The sequence below is a fragment of the Parambassis ranga genome, chromosome 2 (genome assembly GCF_900634625.1).
Source record: "Parambassis ranga chromosome 2, fParRan2.1, whole genome shotgun sequence".
NCBI classification, from domain to species: Eukaryota; Metazoa; Chordata; class Actinopteri; family Ambassidae; genus Parambassis; species Parambassis ranga.
In genome coordinates, this window is record NC_041023.1 from 1,127,089 (window position 1) to 1,146,868 (window position 19,780).

A 19,780-nucleotide genomic window follows, 5' to 3' on the forward strand; every position below is an offset into this window, starting at 1 on the left:
CACATTGACTGTGTTTATATGAGTCACCAGAAAATCATTTGAAGGCTGCTGACAAAGAAATAGATCTGTAACAAAAGTAGAAATAAAACCTTCTGATTAAAATATTATGGTGTCCTTTGAACTCAAGTAAACAAACGAGGGCAACATTAACATCCTTTATTATTCAGGGAAAAAGGATACAAACACATGAACACATTAATATTCCTCTCCCTCCTCCTCTCCTTCACCAACGCTGTCGGTTCCCACCTCCTCGTAATCCTTCTCCAGGGCAGCCATGTCCTCTCTGGCCTCTGAGAACTCTCCCTCCTCCATCCCCTCTCCAACGTACCAGTGGACGAAGGCCCTCTTGGCGTACATCAGGTCAAACTTGTGGTCCAGTCGGGCCCAGGCCTCGGCGATGGCGGTGGTGTTGCTCAGCATGCAGACGGCCCTCTGCACCTTGGCCAGGTCTCCTCCGGGAACCACGGTGGGAGGCTGGTAGTTGATGCCCACCTTGAAGCCTGTAGGACACCAGTCCACAAACTGGATGCTGCGCTTGGTTTTGATGGTGGCGATGGCAGAGTTGACATCTTTGGGGACGACGTCGCCACGGTACAGCAGGCAGCAGGCCATGTACTTGCCGTGGCGGGGGTCGCATTTCACCATCTGATTGGCTGGCTCGAAGCAGGCGTTGGTGATGTCAGCCACGGAGAGCTGCTCGTGGTAAGCCTTCTCAGCTGAGATAACTGGAGCGTAGGTGACCAGGGGGAAGTGGATACGAGGGTAGGGCACCAGGTTGGTCTGGAACTCCGTCAGGTCCACATTCAGGGCGCCATCAAAGCGCAGGGAGGCAGTGATGGAGGAGACGATCTGTCCGATCAGCCTGTTGAGGTTGGTGTAGGTGGGGCGCTCGATGTCCAGGTTCCTGCGGCAGATGTCGTAGATGGCCTCGTTGTCCACCATGAAGGCACAGTCCGAGTGCTCCAGGGTGGTGTGGGTGGTCAGGATGGAGTTGTAGGGCTCCACCACAGCAGTGGACACCTGAGGAGCTGGATAAACTGCAAACTCCAGCTTGGACTTCTTGCCGTAGTCAACGGAGAGGCGCTCCATGAGCAGAGAGGTGAACCCGGAGCCGGTTCCTCCTCCAAAGGAGTGGAAGATGAGGAAACCCTGGAGCCCGGTGCACTGGTCAGCCTGCAACATTCAGGTTTAACGTGTCAATCGCACACATCCAAATGCTACATCTCCACAGTGTTCAGAGAATTTCAGCTCACCAGTTTACGGATTCTGTCTAGAACCAGGTCGATGATCTCCTTGCCAACGGTTGTAGTGACCACGGGCGTAGTTGTTGGCTGCATCCTCCTTTCCAGTGATGAGCTGCTCAGGGTGGAAGAGCTGACGGTAGGTTCCTGTACGGATTTCATCTGTGGAGCGACAACAAAGGCATTAAATTAATATAATAAATGAAATTATGCTTTCATTAAAATGTCATTTTCTATTCACAACTTTACCGATGACAGTGGGCTCCAGGTCCACAAAGACCGCTCTGGGGACATGTTTCCCAGCTCCAGTCTCACTGAAGAAGGTGTTGAAGGAGTCGTCCCCTCCTCCGCGAGTCTTTCCACTGGGCATCTGACCGTCCGGCTGGATGCCGTGCTCCAGACAATACAGTTCCCAGCATGCATTGCCCATCTGGACACCAGCCTGACCCACGTGAACAGAGATGCACTCACGCTGTGGAAAAATCAAATTTAGAGTTCAGTAGACCAGTAAAAACAACAATGAGGAAGTAGCATGAAGAGCCACGCAACCAGGGAGAGGCTCCCCTGCCCCCGCACCACAGATCCCACCTGTGTAACGTTCACGGACAGGGCGGCGCCTCCCCTCCAAACTACCCGCTTCTTTAAAACATGTCACATGCGCACACGGTCAGAGATCTATCTAGGACCCACTTAGACCTTCACCAGTGTATTCATGCATGTCTGACATTACCCACCGTGGTAACTCGTTTAACACAGCGCGAGACAGACACGTGGGGGGAAACAGGGAGGGCGGACATTTTAACAAAACAAACTAAATGGCGCCTCATCCCGTGAACCAGTCCCGTCTAAAGTTTGATGTCAGGACCATCACTAACCGGTCACATGTGCATACGGTCCGCCACATTATTCATACAAGGTTAACTAGTAGGATACAGCCGTGTTCAGAGCGTACGAACCGGAGAAGTTCCGGTAATCTGTTCTCTGTTTAACCCCCAAACTGCGTCACCACATGCAGGCCTCAGACCACCGAACAGGACGGACATCTTCCTGTTCTGCTAAACTTAGTCACCCTTTCATGATTTTATGACGCCTAAAACACTTCAACAGCTGTAAATTAGGAGGTTTATGCTTCCATTTGTAACATTTTTAACTGTTTATATCGACGCGTTGCTTCTCAAAACAGCACAGTCATGTTTTTGTCGTTAATAAGAACAAATGATTCTTTCTCGCTCACCATTTTGAATAGTTTTCCTTCTTCGGTCCGATGTCGACGAATCGGCACTTGAAGGCAACAGTGGAGGGCGGAAGAGCCGCTGCTTGTATTTATACGTTGAGCAGGGGGCGGGGCCAATGCGCAGTTTGAACTTTCTGTCGGCGGGAGCGCCGGTTAGGCGGTGATACGTTCAAGTCTGACCCGAAATATTAAGATTTCTTAAATACTTCCTCTTTGTCAGAGGCGAGACTGAGATGTTTGCAAATCTGTGTATTTTATATAATCCACGTCTTCACGTTTAAGACTTCTGTATGAATATTACATTCAACTAACAAAATATCTCATGTAAACAAGACCAAACGTCTGTAAACTAAACCTTAAAGCTGAATGGTACCAAGCGGTCCGTGAACATCTCTGCTTCCCTGAAGAAGACGCAGGAGGAAAAACTCATTTGTAGGCACAATGAACCAGACAGCCACACGTGGAGAGCAGCGACATGACCACAGACACAAACATTACAAAAGAAGCATAACATATGCACAAATTAAACATGATAAAAAGTGTTTGTAGTTTGCTGTAAATTGTATTTTCTGACAGTCAAATGGAGTCGTAATGAACAGGCTGCTAAAATGACTGAATCATTTATGTTCCGGAAGGTAACAGGAGAATCTAACACTGCTGAATGATGCTTGTGTTTATTCTGTCCCCCTGTAAGCCACGATGTTCTTATTATATCTCAAAGCACCATGTTTGCTTTGTTATGCTTGATTAAAATCATCATGTGTCCTTTGAACTCAAGTAAACAAACAAAGGGCAACTTCACTCATCCTTTAATGAGGGAAAAGGGAATAAAACCAACACATGAACATATCAACACATGAACATATCAACACATGAACATATCAACACATGAACATATCAACACATGAACATATCAACACATGAACATATCAACACATGAACATATCAACACATGAACATATCAAACACATGAACATATCAAACACATGAACATATCTACAAACTAGGCTGACTGAATTTTTGCTCGTATCAAATGAATAAACTCCGATCTTTATTTACGGACTCCACAGCAAGACAGGAAACATTACAACAGCGAAGTCTCCTCCAGCAGATATTGAAAGAGTTCCACTCAGCCGAGAATCAGCGATACGTTTAGTCATCGTGCTGCTTACGACCAAACTACGCGCTGGAAGAACATAAGGCAGCTTGATTTGCACAGACACACATTTAAATGTGGAATTGTCCGGTTTGTTTGTTTGTTTTTTTCTGCTGCTGTTCTACAGTCTGAGTGAAAACATGCTCTAGTGTGGGACATGTTCCAGTCACAGGTTCATTTGCACAGACACATTTTTTTAACTTGAAATAATCACTGATGTGACTTTTCTGAACTTTGTCTGTTTAATTTTAGTGTTGACATGCTTTGTGACCTTAAGATAAAAACATTTGAAGGACAAAGTGACTTTAAATGTTTGCTTCATTATTATTTTGAAGCAGTTTGTGCCTCAATATTATCAATACATATTTCCATGGCTGGTTGGTGCCTAATCACTACTCACCAGCTTAACCTGTTAGAATGAAGGAGTTAACTTGACTGATGATTTGTCGGTATCATGCTAGAACACTGTGCCGATTTAGAGTCACAAACATGTCAGTGCAATTGTCATCAATAAATGCCACAATTAATCGTGATTAATTTTTTTGCCAATATCGCCCAACCCTACTACAAACCCAGTTAGGATTAATAAGATAAGATAAGATAAAACTTTATTAATCCCGAAGGAAATTCTTGTGCCAGAGGTATCAAGTTACATTAAATGCAGTTAAGTACAGAGTATAAGAGTATAAGTGTCACTGTAATCCAAAATCAGAGTACAGTACACAGTATGAGCACAATATATGATACATGGATACAAATATGGAGATGTAAGGTGCTAAGTAAACATAAATATAGACAAGTGGAGGGAATGACAGTGATGCCTGACATGATTATCTAGCGCTTCTCCCTACAGAAAGGGGAGGAGTTATACAGTCTGATGGCCACTGGCAGGAAGGACCTCCTGTGGCGTTCTGTGCTGCTCCTCGTAGTCTCAGTCTACGGCTGAATGTGCTCCTGTAGGACAGCAGTGTGTCGTGCAGGGGGTGAGATGTGTTGTTACGAATACTGAGGAGTTTCCTCAGTATCCTCCTCTCCGTCACCTCCACCACAGACTCCAGCTCCACTCCCAGCACCGAGCCAGCCTTCCTAATGAGCTTGTTGAGTCTGTTGGTGTCGGCCGTCTTCATCCTGCTGCCCCAGCACACTACAGCGTAGAAGATGACGCTGGAGACCACCGAGTGGTAAAACATCTGCAGCATGGTCTGGCAGACGTTAAAGGACCTGAGTCTCCTCAGTAGATACAGGCGACTCTGTCCCTTCCTGTATGTTGCCTCTGCGTTTGTGGACCAGTCCAGTTTGTGGTCAATGTGGACACCCAGGTATTTGTAGCTGTCCACAATGTCCACGTTGGTACCCTTGATGCTGACCGGGTTTGGGAGTGTCTGGTGCTTCCTGAAGTCCACCACCAGCTCTCTTGTCTTTGTGACATTCAGCTGCAGGTGGTTCTGTCCGCACCACTCCACAAAGCTGTCCACCACACTCATATACTCCGCCTCCCGACCTCTGCTGGTACAGCCCACAATGGCAGAGTCATCCGAGAACTTCTGCAGGTGGCAGGACTGTGAGCAGTGTCTGAAGTCCGATGTATAGAGTGTGAACAGGAATGGAGACAGTACCGTGCCCTGGGGTGCCCCCGTGCTGCTCACTATCGTGTCCGAGACGGTGTTCCTCAGCCTCACAAATTGTGGTCGACCTGTAAGATAGTTAGTGATCCAGGTGACCAGTGGGGTCTCTACCTGCATGTCCAGGAGCTTCCTATTCAAAAGGGCAGGCTGCACGGTGTTAAACGCACTGGAAAAATCAAAGAACATGATTCTAACAGTGTTACCTGCCTCCTCCAAGTAGGTGTGTGCTCTGTGCAGCAGGTAGATGATGGCGTCCTCCACTCCAATACGGGGCTGGTAAGCAAACTGCAGGGGGTCCAGCGATGGTTCCACAACAGCACGCAGGTGTTTCAGGACCAGCCTCTCCAGAGACTTCATCACATGTGAAGTCAGAGCAACTGGTCTGTAGTCGCTGTGTGTGCTTGGATGTTTGGTCTTGGGCACAGGAACAAGGCATGTTGTCTTCCACAGGGCAGGGACAGTCATCAGGCTCAGACTCAGGGAGAAGATGTGCTGGAAGACCCCACACAGCTGTGTGGCGCAGTCCCTGAGTACTCTGGGGCTGAGTCCGTCCGGTCCTGCAGCTTTTCCCGGTCGTAGGCGACTGAACTCCCTCCTCACTATTAATATTCCTACATGTATCTACATATGAACCTGGAGCCGGTTCCTCCTCCAAAGGAGTGGAAGATGAGGAAACCCTGGAGCCCGGTGCACTGGTCAGCCTGCAACATTCAGGTTTAACGTGTCAATCGCACACATCCAAATGCTACATCTCCACAGTGTTCAGAGAATTTCAGCTCACCAGTTTACGGATTCTGTCTAGAACCAGGTCGATGATCTCCTTGCCGACGGTGTAGTGACCACGGGCGTAGTTGTTGGCTGCATCCTCCTTTCCAGTGATGAGCTGCTCAGGGTGGAAGAGCTGACGGTAGGTTCCTGTACGGATTTCATCTGTGGAGCGACAACAAAGGCATTAAATTAATATATAATTAGGGGTGGGCGATACGGCAAAAATTTTATATTACGATTCTTTAATGATAAAATCACGATCTCGATTTTATCACGATTTGTTTTTACATTGACACTAATGTGCATGTTTCTGTGTGAATGACGTCAGGTAGCCTACTGTCACCTCTCAAAAACTATCAGTAGATTTTAAAGTAAACTCTGATAACGTGCACTCAGTATTAGTTTTCAATAAACATGAACATTTAAATGATTACCATTCAACAGTCATTAAACAGACTGAAGTGAGCCTCCTAAGGTTAAACAGTAAATACAGTACAGACTTAAGTAACTCTTAAAGTTCAATGTGATTTAGAACACGTGATCAAACTTTAATGGGAATCATATCTAAGGACAAACGGAGCTGCTGCTGTCAGCTCTGTCCACCGTTTACTACAGTCCTCATGGAGCCTCTTCATCAAATGTCTGCGTTATTGTTTTGGACAGACACGTGGGGGGAAACAGGGAGGGCGGACATTTTAACAAAAAACAAACTAAATGGCGCCTCATCCCGTGAACCAGTCCCGTCTAAAGTTTGATTTCAGGACCAACACTAACCGGTCACATGTGCATACGGTCCGCACAGTCATGTTTTTGTCGTTAAAAAGAACAAATGATTCTTTGACGCTCACCATTTTGAATAGTTTTCCTTCTTCGGTCCGATGTCAAAGAATCTTCAGTTGAAGGCAACAGTGGAGGGCGGAAACCAAAGTGTTTCTCTGACAGCACACTGAGTGTGTCTGAAGCACTGGAAACAAACCCAGTTAGGATCGATATTCCTCCTCCTCCTCCTCCTCCTCCTCCTCTTCTCCTTCATCACCAACGCTGTGGTTCCCGCCTCCGGGGCAGCCATGTCCTCTCTGTCCTCTGAGACTTTAACATGAAGTGGAATAAAAGGAACAGCGATAGCAAATCAGCTCAGAGGCTTCGCTGTCACGTGATACCACGTCACCAAACACGGAAGCTAACTCTCTGCACAGCTAACTAGCCGAGTGACAACACTTCAGTCTTTATAAACTATCCGCCATTACATTACGGCGCTAACGTGCAAATACAATATAAGGTGTTATCTTTATCTATTATCTTGATCATGACCGTAAGAGGAAATTGTATTTTACACGTATTTTTTTTATACCTTTATACCGATATACATTATATTAAAGCCTTCCACTTCACATTGACTGTGTTTATATGAGTCACCAGAAAATCATTTGAAGGCTGCTGACAAAGAAATAGATCTGTAACAAAAGTAGAAATAAAACCTTCTGATTAAAATATTATGGTGTCCTTTGAACTCAAGTAAACAAACGAGGGCGACTTTAACATCCTTTAATAACATATTATAAAACATAAACATAACATAACACATGAACACATGAACACATTAAACACACATTAAACTCCTCCCTCCTCCTCTCCTTCACTAAAGCTCCATATATTCCTCCTCCAGGGCAGCCATGTCCTCTCTGGCCTCTGAGAACACCTTCATCCTTTATTGAGGGAAAATTTGAATTTAATTACATACGAGCAAACAAAGCATCTGTTCCACCCCCCTCACCTGGTGATAAAACAGCTGATCCTAATTTGCCAATTACTAAGCTTCATTCTATCGATATAGAAAATGTAAATAAAGAACATAAATAAATGGCTCTAACACATATCGACATATAAACATATCAGCATGGAGTGGAAGATGAGGAAACCCTGGAGCCCGGTGCACTGGTCAGCCTGCAACATTCAGGTTTAACGTGTCATTTAAACAGACTGAAGTGAGCCTCCTAAGGTTAAACAGTAAATACAGTACAGACTTAAGTAACTCTTAAAGTTCAATGTGATTTAGAACACGTGATCAAACTTTAATGGGAATCATATCTAAGGACAAACGGAGCTGCTGCTGTCAGCTCTGTCCACCGTTTACTACAGTCCTCATGGAGCCTCTTCATCAAATGTCTGCGTTATTGTTTTGGACAGACACGTGGGGGGAAACAGGGAGGGCGGACATTTTAACAAAAAACAAACTAAATGGCGCCTCATCCCGTGAACCAGTCCCGTCTAAAGTTTGATGACAGTCAAATGGAGTCGTAATGAACAGGCTGCTAAAATGACTGAATCATTTATGTTCTGGAAGGTAACAGGAGAATCTAACACTGCTGAATGATGCTTGTGTTTATTCTGTCCCCCTGTAAGACACGATGTTCTTATTATATCTCAAAGCACCATGTTTGCTTTGTTATGCTTGATTATACAGGGGTTGATATGAGTGCATGAGTTGTGCAGTGTGACATTAAGAATAAAATCCACCATCAGGAAATATGTCAAACTTTATTCTTCCAGGAGAGGAGAGGTGACCACAGAGACAACACCAACAATACAACGTCCAGAGAACTAGTTCCATACTCTTTCATTTTCTGTGTTATTATTCAGTATAAAGGCAAAGATTTCAGAAACAAAGCATGAGGTGAAGTCTAACATTTTAAAAGGATAACACCAAACAAAGTGTTTCTCTGACAGCACACTGAGTGTGACTGAAGCACTGGAAACAAACCCAGTTAGGATCAATATTCCTCTCCCTCCTCCTCTCCTTCATCCCCGAGGCTGTCGGTTCCCACCTCCTCGTAATCCTTCTCCAGGGCAGCCATGTCCTCTCTGGCCTCTGAGAACTCTCCCTCCTCCATCCCCTCTCCAACGTACCAGTGGACGAAGGCCCTCTTGGCGTACATCAGGTCAAACTTGTGGTCCAGTCGGGCCCAGGCCTCGGCGATGGCGGTGGTGTTGCTCAGCATGCAGACGGCCCTCTGCACCTTGGCCAGGTCTCCTCCGGGAACCACGGTGGGAGGCTGGTAGTTGATGCCCACCTTGAAGCCTGTAGGACACCAGTCCACAAACTGGATGGTGCGCTTGGTTTTGATGGTGGCGATGGCAGAGTTGACATCTTTGGGGACGACGTCGCCACGGTACAGCAGGCAGCAGGCCATGTACTTGCCGTGGCGAGGGTCGCATTTCACCATCTGATTGGCTGGCTCGAAGCAGGCGTTGGTGATCTCTGCCACGGAGAGCTGCTCGTGGTAAGCCTTCTCAGCTGAGATAACTGGAGCGTAGGTGGCCAGGGGGAAGTGGATACGAGGGTAGGGCACCAGGTTGGTCTGGAACTCCGTCAGGTCCACATTCAGGGCGCCATCAAAGCGCAGGGAGGCAGTGATGGAGGAGACGATCTGTCCGATCAGCCTGTTGAGGTTGGTGTAGGTGGGGCGCTCGATGTCCAGGTTCCTGCGGCAGATGTCGTAGATGGCCTCGTTGTCCACCATGAAGGCACAGTCCGAGTGCTCCAGGGTGGTGTGGGTGGTCAGGATGGAGTTGTAGGGCTCCACCACAGCAGTGGACACCTGAGGAGCTGGATAAACTGCAAACTCCAGCTTGGACTTCTTGCCGTAGTCAACGGAGAGGCGCTCCATGAGCAGAGAGGTGAACCCGGAGCCGGTTCCTCCTCCAAAGGAGTGGAAGATGAGGAAACCCTGGAGCCCGGTGCACTGGTCAGCCTACAGGATGAGAAGGAGTCCTTCATGTGTACCTGATCATACTCTAAACTGAACGGACAACATCACTGCAGGAAAACTCACCAGTTTACGGATTCTGTCTAGAACCAGGTCGATGATCTCCTTGCCGATGGTGTAGTGACCACGGGCGTAGTTGTTGGCTGCATCCTCCTTTCCGGTGATGAGCTGCTCAGGGTGGAAGAGCTGACGGTAGGTTCCTGTACGGACCTCATCTGTAATCAGATACACTGATGTTCTAACCAGCAGGTCTCAGATCCTGATAAATCTACACCACACATTTACATCAGAAAGTAAAGATCTGACCGATGACAGTGGGCTCCAGGTCCACAAAGACCGCTCTGGGGACATGCTTTCCAGCTCCAGTCTCACTGAAGAAGGTGTTGAAGGAGTCGTCTCCTCCTCCGATGGTCTTGTCACTGGGCATCTGACCGTCCGGCTGGATGCCGTGCTCCAGACAGTAGAGCTCCCAGCATGCATTGCCTATCTGAGCTCCAGCTTGGCCAACGTGGACAGAGATGCACTCACGCTACAAACACAAACAGACAACATGGCCTAAACACCAACAGGAGCTGTGAACTGATCTCCCTCACACAGAAACTGATCCATGAAGCGGTCTGCAACCCAGCAGGAAGTCCAAACATTTTAAATGTGCTGAACAAAGTTCACTAAAATCTGATCAGAAGTCCAGATCGACCTGACCCGACCCTGTCTCAAACCTTAACGGTCGAATGGCCACAAAATACACAGACCGTTAAGCGTTAATTATTCTTTCTTTAATTATATCATATAATAATATAAAGACATGCTCACCATGTTTGAGTCGCTGCTGCGGTCCCGTGTTCACCTGAGATGAGTGTCTGGGGAGGTTGTTGTGCCAGGTGTGTGCGCAGGAAGCTGTTTTATAGTGCTGGGTTGCTAGGCAACAGTGCGGCGTGTTGTGGTAACCGGAGGAGCAGCAGAAGCTAACAACAGATCGTTTGATGAAAGATGAGGAGGAAGCACAGAAACAAATGTCCTGATGTGCAGATGTAAAGAACAATGGTTGTTATTACACAGACCGGTAACCGTCAACAATCACCTGTGACCTTTAACCTCTCAGCCTCTCCTTAGTCACCACATGTGAGGGGTGTTAGCAGGGACTGCCTGAAGACTCTTCTGCAGGGATCACAGCTCTGTCCTTCACAGAGAGGCCTCCTCTGATCCAGCCCGGACCCATGTGTGCAGCCTGAGCTGTGTGTGTGTGTGTGTGTGTGCAGCCTGAGCTGTGTGTGTGTGTGTGTGTGCAGCCTGAGCTGTGTGTGTGTGTGTGTGTGTGCAGCCTGAGCTGTGTGTGTGTGTGTGTGTGTGCAGGCTGAGCTGTTTGTGTGCAGGCTGAGCTGTTTGTGTGCAGGCTGAGCTGTTTGTGTGCAGGCTGAGCTGTGTGTGTGTGTGTGTGTGTGTGTGTGTGTGTGTGTGTGCAGGCTGAGCTGTGTGTGTGTGTGTGAGTGTGTGTGTGTGTGTGTGTGTGCAGGCTGAGCTGTGTGTGTGTGTGTGTGTGTGTGTGTGCAGCCTGAGCTGTGTGTGTGTGTGCAGCCTGAGCTGTGTAATCTTGTGGAGGCCTGCAAACAGATACCTGCCCTGAGTGAGCTGTAGAGGCTTCTGTTACAGGTCAGCGTCACCTCAGCACTTTGATCAAGACACATTTGCAATGCAAAGCCAGCAGCGAGCCGGAGAAGATTAGAGCAGGAAGAGATCAGTGTCTTTCCACCATCACCGTCTGCACAGCTCAGCTCAGTGGAGGCAGGCCACGTCCAGCTGATCATGGTCCCATCAGAACTGTCCCTCAGGTGATCAGACTGTTATTGATACAGTGAGGATTTATAAAAGACTTGCAGTGAAAGCTCCGCCCCCTCGCTGTTTCCATGTCTTCATGTGAAGGTAACCCTGGAGATGGAATGACAAACGGCAGGACTCTGCCAGGGCTGCCACAACATGTTCCCGCTCAGCTTCCCTGGTTACTCTTAGCTGCACCTTTGTTTGCCGTCACATATCGACTGACAGGTGACGCTGCAGCAAAGGGCGGGCCTCGCTTTACAGCACACAGCAGGACGCCACGACATCCGAACAAATGATTCGGACTTCCTGCTGCTGGCGTGGAGGCGCTGTGGGGGAAAGGTGCTGCCGGCCTGTCAGTGGAGTCCCTCTGAGCTTTGTGGTTGGCAGACGGGGTCAGCCGGGTTTAGCACGCAGACATGGTCCAACACACATCAATAACCCTTCGATAATGTGCATCCCTGAGCTCATATGTCAGGCACGTAGGCCTCACTGAACTCAGCCAGCCAGGCAGACGGGGCATTGTTGGGGTGTTTGAGATTAATGATCTCCATGGAGACATTAAGACACTAAGACATTCACCCTCTGTTGTGTTTTCCACACGGCTGCATGTCCGGTTGTTACAGAAACATCGAAGGTCACGCTGCTGACGATCAATGTCAGCCCGGCATGTAGCTGCATGTACACGTGGGCCCTCTCACAGGAAAACACACACACTGACCACACTGCCCCCAGGAGGTGGTGAAGAGAACAACAGGTGTAAAAATGTCAATAAACACAGATGTTTCATGAACATTTGTTGTTTCATTTGTTTTATTTGGTAACAACCTGCAGCGTCTGTTGCACATGGACGCTGTCAGAACCTGCTTTCACTGATAAAAATATTTGATAATGTGTCATAGGTGAAGACGAGAAGCAAAATAAAACCATTAGAAAACCACACACAAAGTCACGTCCTCCGGAAGGCCAGCGTGAAGAGCTGCTGTTCCCGTTAACAGACACTGAAACATCACGTTTGGTTGTACTCGCAGCGAGCGAAGACACAATTCATGCAGCTCTGCTCAACAACGACACATAAAACATACAGCACATCCAGGACGTGCTCTGCTTCAGCGACACGCAGGCTGTTTTCATTCGGGAATAAAAAAATCTAAACTGAAACAAACCTGTCTCAGTGTGAGTGAGACTACGGTGAAGTGATCGTGCCTCATCTGGGGCCGCTCTGATTCATCCTGTACATGTTCAGGTGGCATCTGTGCGCGGCCGGGACATCAAACCTTCTGGGTGAAGTTCTCGGGGAAAACGCCTTTGGCTGAAATGTCCTTGTTCTGCAGCCAGTGAGACTCCTTCAGGCCCAGGAGCCAGCCGTCATCCTGCAGAGCACACACAGAGCACAGGAAGTGAGGCGGCATGGAGCAGAGGCGGGGACAAAAAAAGACGAGGGCAGACATGGACCCACCTGCTCGTCTGGGTTGTCAAAGGCCAAAACCAGCACCATGTCTCCGATAGTCAGCTCCAGCTCGTCGTTGTCGGTGGCGGCGTACTCGTGTACGGCTTTCACCTGGAATTCACAGACAACATGTCAGCACCTGCGAGGAAAGCCCGTCCTCAGAAGCAGCGCCTGCTCACCTTGTAGAGGAATCCTGGAGGCAGGTCGCCGTCCGAGCCGTTGGTCACCGGACTCTGCACCTGAAACAGAACACAGGAAGACCGGCGTGTTGTTGGAGTGTCTGAGCAGGCGGCACAAAGACAGTCTGACACGCGAGAGGGAAGCAAAGACCAGGAGGGAAGTGTAGTTGACTTTTTCAGCCTGTTTGGGGAATTCTGGACTTTTCCGTCCCACCTGCACCCCGTCATCATCGCCCCAGCCTCCCTGTGCCACGTCGGCACCGTCCTCATCCCAGCCGGGCTCACTGTACGCCTGAGCGGCGAAGCCTGCGTCGCTGCTCCAGCCCTCCCGGGCCTCTGTGTCGTCCCAGCTGGGCTGCGTGTAGCTCTGAGCGCTGCTGTCCTCATAGTCCCAGCCACCCCGAGCTTCTTCTGAGGACTGGTCCTCACCGGGCTGCGCCGCCTGCCCTGTGTCCGCCTGTTCTTGCTACGGGGTCAAGGAGCATCATGGGAGGTTCGGTAACAGGACAAAGGGTAGGCGGGAGGATGGGGGCGGGCAGCGGTGTGCAGGAAGTTAAAGGGCCGAAGGAAGGACGTTTAGATGGATGAAAGGAGCAGAGTTTATTTCAGTCCTTCAAGATGGAGGAAGGAAGAGGGAGAACTCTGAGCGCCGCGCTTACCCAGGAGTCGCCCCAAGATGGCGCCTTTTGTGCAGCAGTGAGAAACAACACACAACAAGCTCAAGCAGGACGTCACAGAGAGAAAGACACCAACACTCTGCCTGCTTATCAATCAGCTCATCAATAACCACCGATGACCAGTTTATCAGAGTCAAACAGTCACACACAAAGGGAGGAGGACACAACGCCATGCAGCGAAGAAGAGGAGGATGATCCTGATGCATCACACACACACACACACACACACACACACACACACACACGACTGTGTTTACATGCATCCAGACCACGATCAATACACAAGGATCCTGCATGTAAAACCAGTCTTTGAGCCTCCCCTGACCTTTGACCCCGAAGACGCACACCCACCTTGGGAGCAGGAAGTGTAACAGGCTGTAATACCTCCACATCCCAGTCCAGCAGGTTCACCCCTGACCAGGGCTCACACTGCCTCACGCACACACACGCACGCACACAGACACACACACTCTCAGTCATCTATCTAACAGGCTCTGGATGACTTCCTGCTGTACAGTGTGGGGTCGTCAGTCTGACCTGCGGCGCCATGCTCGAGCCTTCGTCCTCCGACAGCCCACTGTGCTGCTGGTCCTCATCCTGGTCCGGGCCCGGGTCCTGGTCCGGGGACGGCGTCAGTCTAGGCGGGGGCCGACTGGGTGGAGGACCGAGTCTCTGCACCACCAGCATGGGTTAAATCAGAACCACACAACACACAGGCGCACACATGCGGTGAGACGAGGAGGCGTTAGTACACACACTGACACACACACTCATCCAGGCGCTGCGTCGTGTGTTACCTTCGGTGCCGAGCTGGCGGATTCGCTGTGGTTGGCTTCCTCACTGGGAGGAAGAGGAGACATGAGGAAGAAAAGGAAGTGAAGCGCAGGATTAAAAACACATGTACTCCACATGCAGTTCTCAGCCGCCGCCTCATGAGGGCGACAACGAGCTTCAAACGTCTGCATGCACATAACACCACACCAACAAGTCAGAGGCTGAACTCCAAGCAAGACTGCTGTTTGTGTGCTGAATAATCCGAGATTATAATCCAGCTCTGTTTACTGATCGCTCGCTACAAACACAGAGACACACGCAGGCAGACGGCTCGACGCCTGGTCCTCAGCCCCACGCAGCTTTTTACCTCTTTGCACCGTCTCCTGTCTTTGAGGCTGCAGTGGCATCTTTTCTGCAGCAGGGGGCGTCATGAGGGACATTAATCTCACATCTACATGACTTGTTGACAGTTTTAAATCTAAAGCGCCTGGCTGAACTTACTTGAGCTCCCGCTGCTCCTCCAGTTTGGTCATGATGTCGTTCAGGTTTTGGCTGAGCTGTGAAGGAGGACCACAGATTACCAGCTGATCGATGTATCGATCGGTTCGATCAATCACAAGCGACTCACTTTGCTCATCTCGTTGTGGAACTTCTCCTGATGACCTGCCAGGCTCTGGAATGTGTTGACATAGATGCCAACACGACTACACACACACACACAGACACACACAGTACATTTAATGACAGCTGCAGTATGATGAATGCCTCTTCCTCCTCCTCCTCCTCCTCACCTGTCCCACAGAACCGGAAGCTCGTCTTGTAGCTCCACGTTCAGCTCCTCGAAAATCTTCTGAGCTCGGCCCAGCTCCTCCTCCGCCTGCACACACAGGAGACAACAATGTGTGTGTGTGTGTGTGTGTGTCTTCCCCATGACGTGGTTCTGTCAGCACATCAGCATGCGAACAAACACACAGGGTTTCATATGGATGCTGTGAGGGTTCAGACACGATGCTAATCAATGCTAATCAATGCTAATCAATGCTAATCAATGGTGATCGGCTCTGGGGGCCATGGAGGAGGAGTGTGTGGGGGGGGGGGGGGGGGGGTAGTCAATGATGAACCAGAGTTTCACCTGGTTGTAGGAGAGGTTAGTCTGAGCCACCTGGTGAGCTGATATCAAACCCTGAGCCCAGCTGGGAGCCGCCATCTCCAACAGGGCTGCTGGCTAACCACACACACCATGCAAGAGACAGACAGAGGGACAGAGACAGAGGGACAAAGGGACAGAGGCAGGAGGAAGAGCAAGACAAGAGCAAACAGTTCAAGACAAATGCAAACATGTTAATAATCATTAAAGAGTCTGAATGATTCATCAGCTGCATGTGGTTTGGTTTGTCTGCTTTAAGGTGGTCTGAATGTGTGAATGAACGTCATTCCACCTTAAGTCAAAGGCTACATTTAGCATGCTCACACACACACACACACACACACACACACACACACACACACAGGTGGTTACCTTGGCGATCTTGGCCTCGTCCTTCTTCTTTCCTTTCTGTAAGGAGGAGAAGTGATGCCGGGCGCTGTCAAAGTCCACCATCTTCCTGTCCCGCTTGGCCATGCGAGCCTGCAGGACAGGACGCTTTTAAATGTCTCTGCTGGTTTTTAAACGTTGTCACACACACACACAGAGACACACACAGAGAGACACACACACACCTTGATATCAGGAAACTGAGCCAGGTACGTGTCCATGGGGAGCAGGGATTTGTCCGTGAGGTTCTGGTGGTAGTCTAACCACAGGGTGTCTGTGTCCTGAAAGACATGTGCATCACTCAGTACATATCCTGTCCTGTCCTGCAGAGTGTCCAACAAACAGATCAGAGTGATCCGTGGGACAGACGGGGGACACTTCCTGCACTTTACCTCCAAGTTATTGTCCATCTCCTTCTCTATCATCTCCTTCAGGAAGGAGACGAGCATGCAGAGAAGAAGAAGAAGAAAGAGACAGAAGACAGTGAGACACATAGGAGACAGCGAGACGTACAGGAGACACACAGGAGACAGTGAGACGTACAGGAGACACACAGGAGACAGTGAGACGTACAGGAGACACACAGGAGACAGTGAGACGTACAGGAGACACACAGGAGACAGCGAGACGTACAGGAGACACACAGGAGACAGCGAGACGTACAGGAGACACACAGGAGACAGCGAGACGTACAGGAGACACACAGGAGACAGTGAGACGTACAGGAGACACACAGGAGACAGCAGACAGCGAGACGTACAGGAGACACACAGGAGACAGTGAGACGTACAGGAGACACACAGGAGACAGCAAGACGTACAGGAGACACACAGGAGACAGCGAGACACACACAGGAGACAGTGAGACACACAGCACCCTGACAGACTCCAGAAGACAGTGTCACAGAGACAGAAACAGACATCTCCATGCATGTCCAGCTGCTTCCTGTCTCACCTCCACCAGTGAGTCCATCTCCTCTTTGCCGAACCAGTCGGGTTCGTACATGTCAGCCAGACAGTCCTGCAGCCGCCGCGACGCGTCGTGCAGCGCTGCAACACACACACACAGTCAGAACATCCCGCCGCGCGTCCAACCAGCGTCCAACCAGCGTCCACACTTACTTTTCACTGCTGTCAGGTAGGCTCTCAGGTCTTTCTGCAGTTTGGTGCCCTCTGTCTGAAACACAGCAGATTATTGATTACTTGATGACCTCACTGTAAAGTCTGGATTAAAATCTGCAGGTCAAAATGTCTGCCGACCATCTGCTTGTTGAATTTGGCCACCATTTCTTCAAAGGCGGCGTCACGGGTCTCATCTGCTTTTCCCAGCTTCTGCAAGACCTGCAGGTGGGACGAGAGGGGCGTCCATCCATCCATCAATCAATCAATCAATCCATCAATTTATCAATCATCTTTAAGAAGTGTGTTCAGCTCCTTTCCTAAATCAGGATCTGTGAGAGGTCAAAGGTCACAGCCTGTTGGACCTGAAGACACATCAGAGCGTCCATTTAAACCTCTGGATGATAAGTGATCACAAAAGACACACAAAACGTCATGAGTGGAGTTGTGTAGACATTCCTTTGTTGTTGTGTGCTGGACGAGGACAGCAGCTAATCTGATCAGATGACTGACTGCCAACCACCTGCTGCTGTAATCCTGTGACCGACACACAACCAGCATCCACAGCACAGAGGGGACTTCCCCACGCACACACACACACAACTGAGGACACACACCAACACCTGAGCCCTGTCAGTCAGCTGTGTGTGTGTCTGTGTGTGTGTGTTTGTCTTCAGGTTAGAATTAGAAAGCAGCGTGTCCTCACAAAGATAGAAAGTGTGTTGTAGCCATCGGTGTTCAGTTTCAGCCACCCCAAAAATACACACACACACACACAGAGTTTGTGGGTTATTAAGAGTGAGGAAGAGAAGGTCCATGACGACTAAATATAGACACACACACCCACACCCGCAGCAGTGAGGCATGCTGGGAGTCCTGGGCAGGAGGGACAGGTGTCAAAGCTGAGCAGGACTACTTGGAGGTTCGATAGGTTCTGGATTCAGATTACTAATCTGACAGAGCTAAAATAAAAAGAGACAAAAAGTGAGGCGGACTGTGAGGAGGACACACACACACAGGAGGGAGAGGGAGCGTGGAGGTGCACGAGGGCGGCGTGCCAGCAGACAGACAGCTGAAGCCTCCTCCTCCTCCTCCTCTTCCTCACACAGGGAAGATGATACTCTGACCTTCCGTGTTCCTCCCTCGCCTGAAAGCTCGTCTGACGGGGGACAAAACCGTCTCTGCACACACTGCAGGGAATTCCCTCGTTACAACACCTGAAAATGATCTAATCCTAATCCTAATCCAGCCGGACTCCCGAGTCCTTTCACCCACAGGGACGTTTGACTTCAGATTAAAGCTAAATAACCTCTCACAGCGAGGCGTTGGGACATTTCATTCAGCTGCTGCTATTTAAAGTCCATTCAGGAGTGTGTGTGGACACACACACACACACACACACACACACACACACACACAGACACACACAGACACACACCCTGAGGAAGAGTTCTGGTGAGACACTGAGGTGATTAGAGGGTAAAACCTCCACAGGCTTAAGCAACAGGAGTGATTAGGACAGACAATAATAACTCAGACTGTTCAGGTTTCATGTGGACACTTTGGTCACACTTGTCCTGGAAGAATGGCAGCAGGACTGGGAGCACCTTTGACTTTAATAAGAAAAGGCTGGAGAGCAGAGGTTACAGTCCGATAGCTCCGCAGCAGTTTCAGTATCAAGCTCAGGTCTGGAGGGCAGGATCCCGTTTCACAGCCGGACACCGTGTCCTCTCGCCTGGCTGAACACAGGACCTCTCTTACCTTCTCCTGCGCCCGGGTCAGCCTTTTCTGCACGTTGATGGCCAGTTTCCCGGCGGTGACCCCTTTCCCTGGCTCGGCCATGCTGCGCGGCGTGGAGGGCTCGGGACCAGCGAAGGACAGGACAGGCGGAGGGACAGCCTCCTCTGGATACCGACGGTGCGTAAAACCGCTCTGGAGGACAGACTCGGCCCGCTGCGCGAAACCCTAATCCCGGGGACAGCTTCTTACAGGTGCAATGCGTAATTTAATCCGCGTCCTGTGTGAGTAAACAGAAAAAGAAGAGAAGAGGTGAGGTTTGGCGCAGAGGGGACAGACAGACCCAGAGCCCGTCCTGCTCTCTGCTCTTACTGTTAATTGATGAAGACTTGAGCTCGACGTGGGGAGGTGTCCGCTTTCCTCCTCAGTCACCCTCTTAAAGGCGCAGCACGCTGGTATTATTAGCAGACAACTGTTGCACACATGCAACTGGTGTGTTGTCTTATTTTTGCGCACAGCGCGGCGCGGATTCCTGTTGGATGTGCGGGCTAAATCAGTCCTGGACCCCCCCCCCCCCCCGGAGAGCCCCGCATTCATCACACACACACACACACACACACACACACACACACACACACACACACACACACACACACACACACTGACAGTGTAACACACCTGCAGGGGTCAGCAAAGGCGCGTTCA

The 19,780-nt window shown here is 49.7% G+C and overlaps 3 protein-coding genes and 1 pseudogene across 5 annotated transcripts; all 4 read right to left on the reverse strand.

Moving 5' to 3' along the window:
• Nucleotides 1-141: 141 nt before the first annotated feature.
• On the reverse strand, nt 142-2,571 carry LOC114432022 (tubulin alpha-1A chain-like; annotated as a pseudogene).
• Nucleotides 2,572-5,737: 3,166 nt separating this feature from the next.
• On the reverse strand, nt 5,738-7,845 carry LOC114431746 (tubulin alpha-4 chain-like). Its single transcript, XM_028399357.1, has 4 exons — nt 7,799-7,845; nt 6,873-7,051; nt 6,038-6,186; nt 5,738-5,957 (listed from the first exon to the last, which is right to left on the reverse strand). Exons 1-4 carry the CDS (start codon nt 7,843-7,845, stop codon nt 5,868-5,870), a joined length of 465 nt encoding a protein of 154 aa, XP_028255158.1. The 3' UTR covers nt 5,738-5,867.
• A 950-nt stretch (nt 7,846-8,795) lies between these two features.
• Nucleotides 8,796-10,622, reverse strand: LOC114432081 (tubulin alpha-1A chain-like). Its single transcript, XM_028399862.1, has 4 exons — nt 10,605-10,622; nt 10,098-10,320; nt 9,858-10,042; nt 8,796-9,776 (listed from the first exon to the last, which is right to left on the reverse strand). Exons 1-4 carry the CDS (start codon nt 10,605-10,607, stop codon nt 8,796-8,798), a joined length of 1,392 nt encoding a protein of 463 aa, XP_028255663.1. The 5' UTR covers nt 10,608-10,622.
• A 1,779-nt stretch (nt 10,623-12,401) lies between these two features.
• Nucleotides 12,402-19,591, reverse strand: bin1b (bridging integrator 1b). Of its 3 annotated transcripts, XM_028399797.1 has the most exons (17): nt 19,100-19,441; nt 17,480-17,560; nt 17,342-17,396; nt 17,175-17,269; nt 16,406-16,501; nt 16,206-16,313; nt 15,478-15,563; nt 15,315-15,390; nt 15,188-15,243; nt 15,054-15,098; nt 14,710-14,752; nt 14,450-14,584; nt 13,895-13,918; nt 13,450-13,701; nt 13,236-13,295; nt 13,066-13,167; nt 12,402-12,979 (listed from the first exon to the last, which is right to left on the reverse strand). In XM_028399797.1, exons 1-17 carry the CDS (start codon nt 19,178-19,180, stop codon nt 12,878-12,880), a joined length of 1,497 nt encoding a protein of 498 aa, XP_028255598.1. In that variant the 5' UTR covers nt 19,181-19,441; the 3' UTR covers nt 12,402-12,877. The 3 variants fall into 3 exon arrangements, with proteins under 3 accessions (XP_028255598.1, XP_028255597.1, XP_028255596.1); XM_028399796.1 differs by lacking the exons at nt 13,450-13,701; nt 13,895-13,918; nt 14,450-14,584 and adding an exon at nt 19,448-19,591 and having other exon boundaries at nt 19,100-19,355; XM_028399795.1 differs by lacking the exons at nt 13,450-13,701; nt 13,895-13,918; nt 14,450-14,584.
• Between the last annotated feature and the right edge of the window lie 189 nt (nt 19,592-19,780).

Bases quoted from the DNA above. Each gene is read 5' to 3' on its own strand.
- bin1b (XM_028399797.1), bottom strand. From the start codon at position 19,180: ATGGCCGAGCCAGGGAAAGGGGTCACCGCCGGGAAACTGGCCATCAAC. The intron at 15,391-15,477 runs GTGAGGAGGAGG...GTGTGTGTGTAG, and splicing joins CTTCCGGTTCTGTGGGACAG to TCGTGTTGGCATCTATGTCA. The intron at 15,244-15,314 runs GTGAGTCGCTTG...CCTCCTTCACAG, and splicing joins TCCACAACGAGATGAGCAAA to CTCAGCCAAAACCTGAACGA.
- LOC114431746 (XM_028399357.1), bottom strand. From the start codon at position 7,845: ATGAAGCTTAGTAATTGGCAAATTAGGATCAGCTGTTTTATCACCAG. The intron at 7,052-7,798 runs GTGAGGGGGGTG...TTGGTGATGAAG, and splicing joins ATCAGCTGTTTTATCACCAG to GAGAAGAGGAGGAGGAGGAG. The intron at 6,187-6,872 runs GTGAGCGTCAAA...GTCGCTCCACAG, and splicing joins AAGGAAAACTATTCAAAATG to ATGAAATCCGTACAGGAACC.
- LOC114432081 (XM_028399862.1), bottom strand. The intron at 10,043-10,097 runs GTCAGATCTTTA...TCAGGATCTGAG, and splicing joins CCTGGAGCCCACTGTCATCG to ACCTGCTGGTTAGAACATCA. The intron at 9,777-9,857 runs GTGAGTTTTCCT...CTCATCCTGTAG, and splicing joins TAGACAGAATCCGTAAACTG to GCTGACCAGTGCACCGGGCT.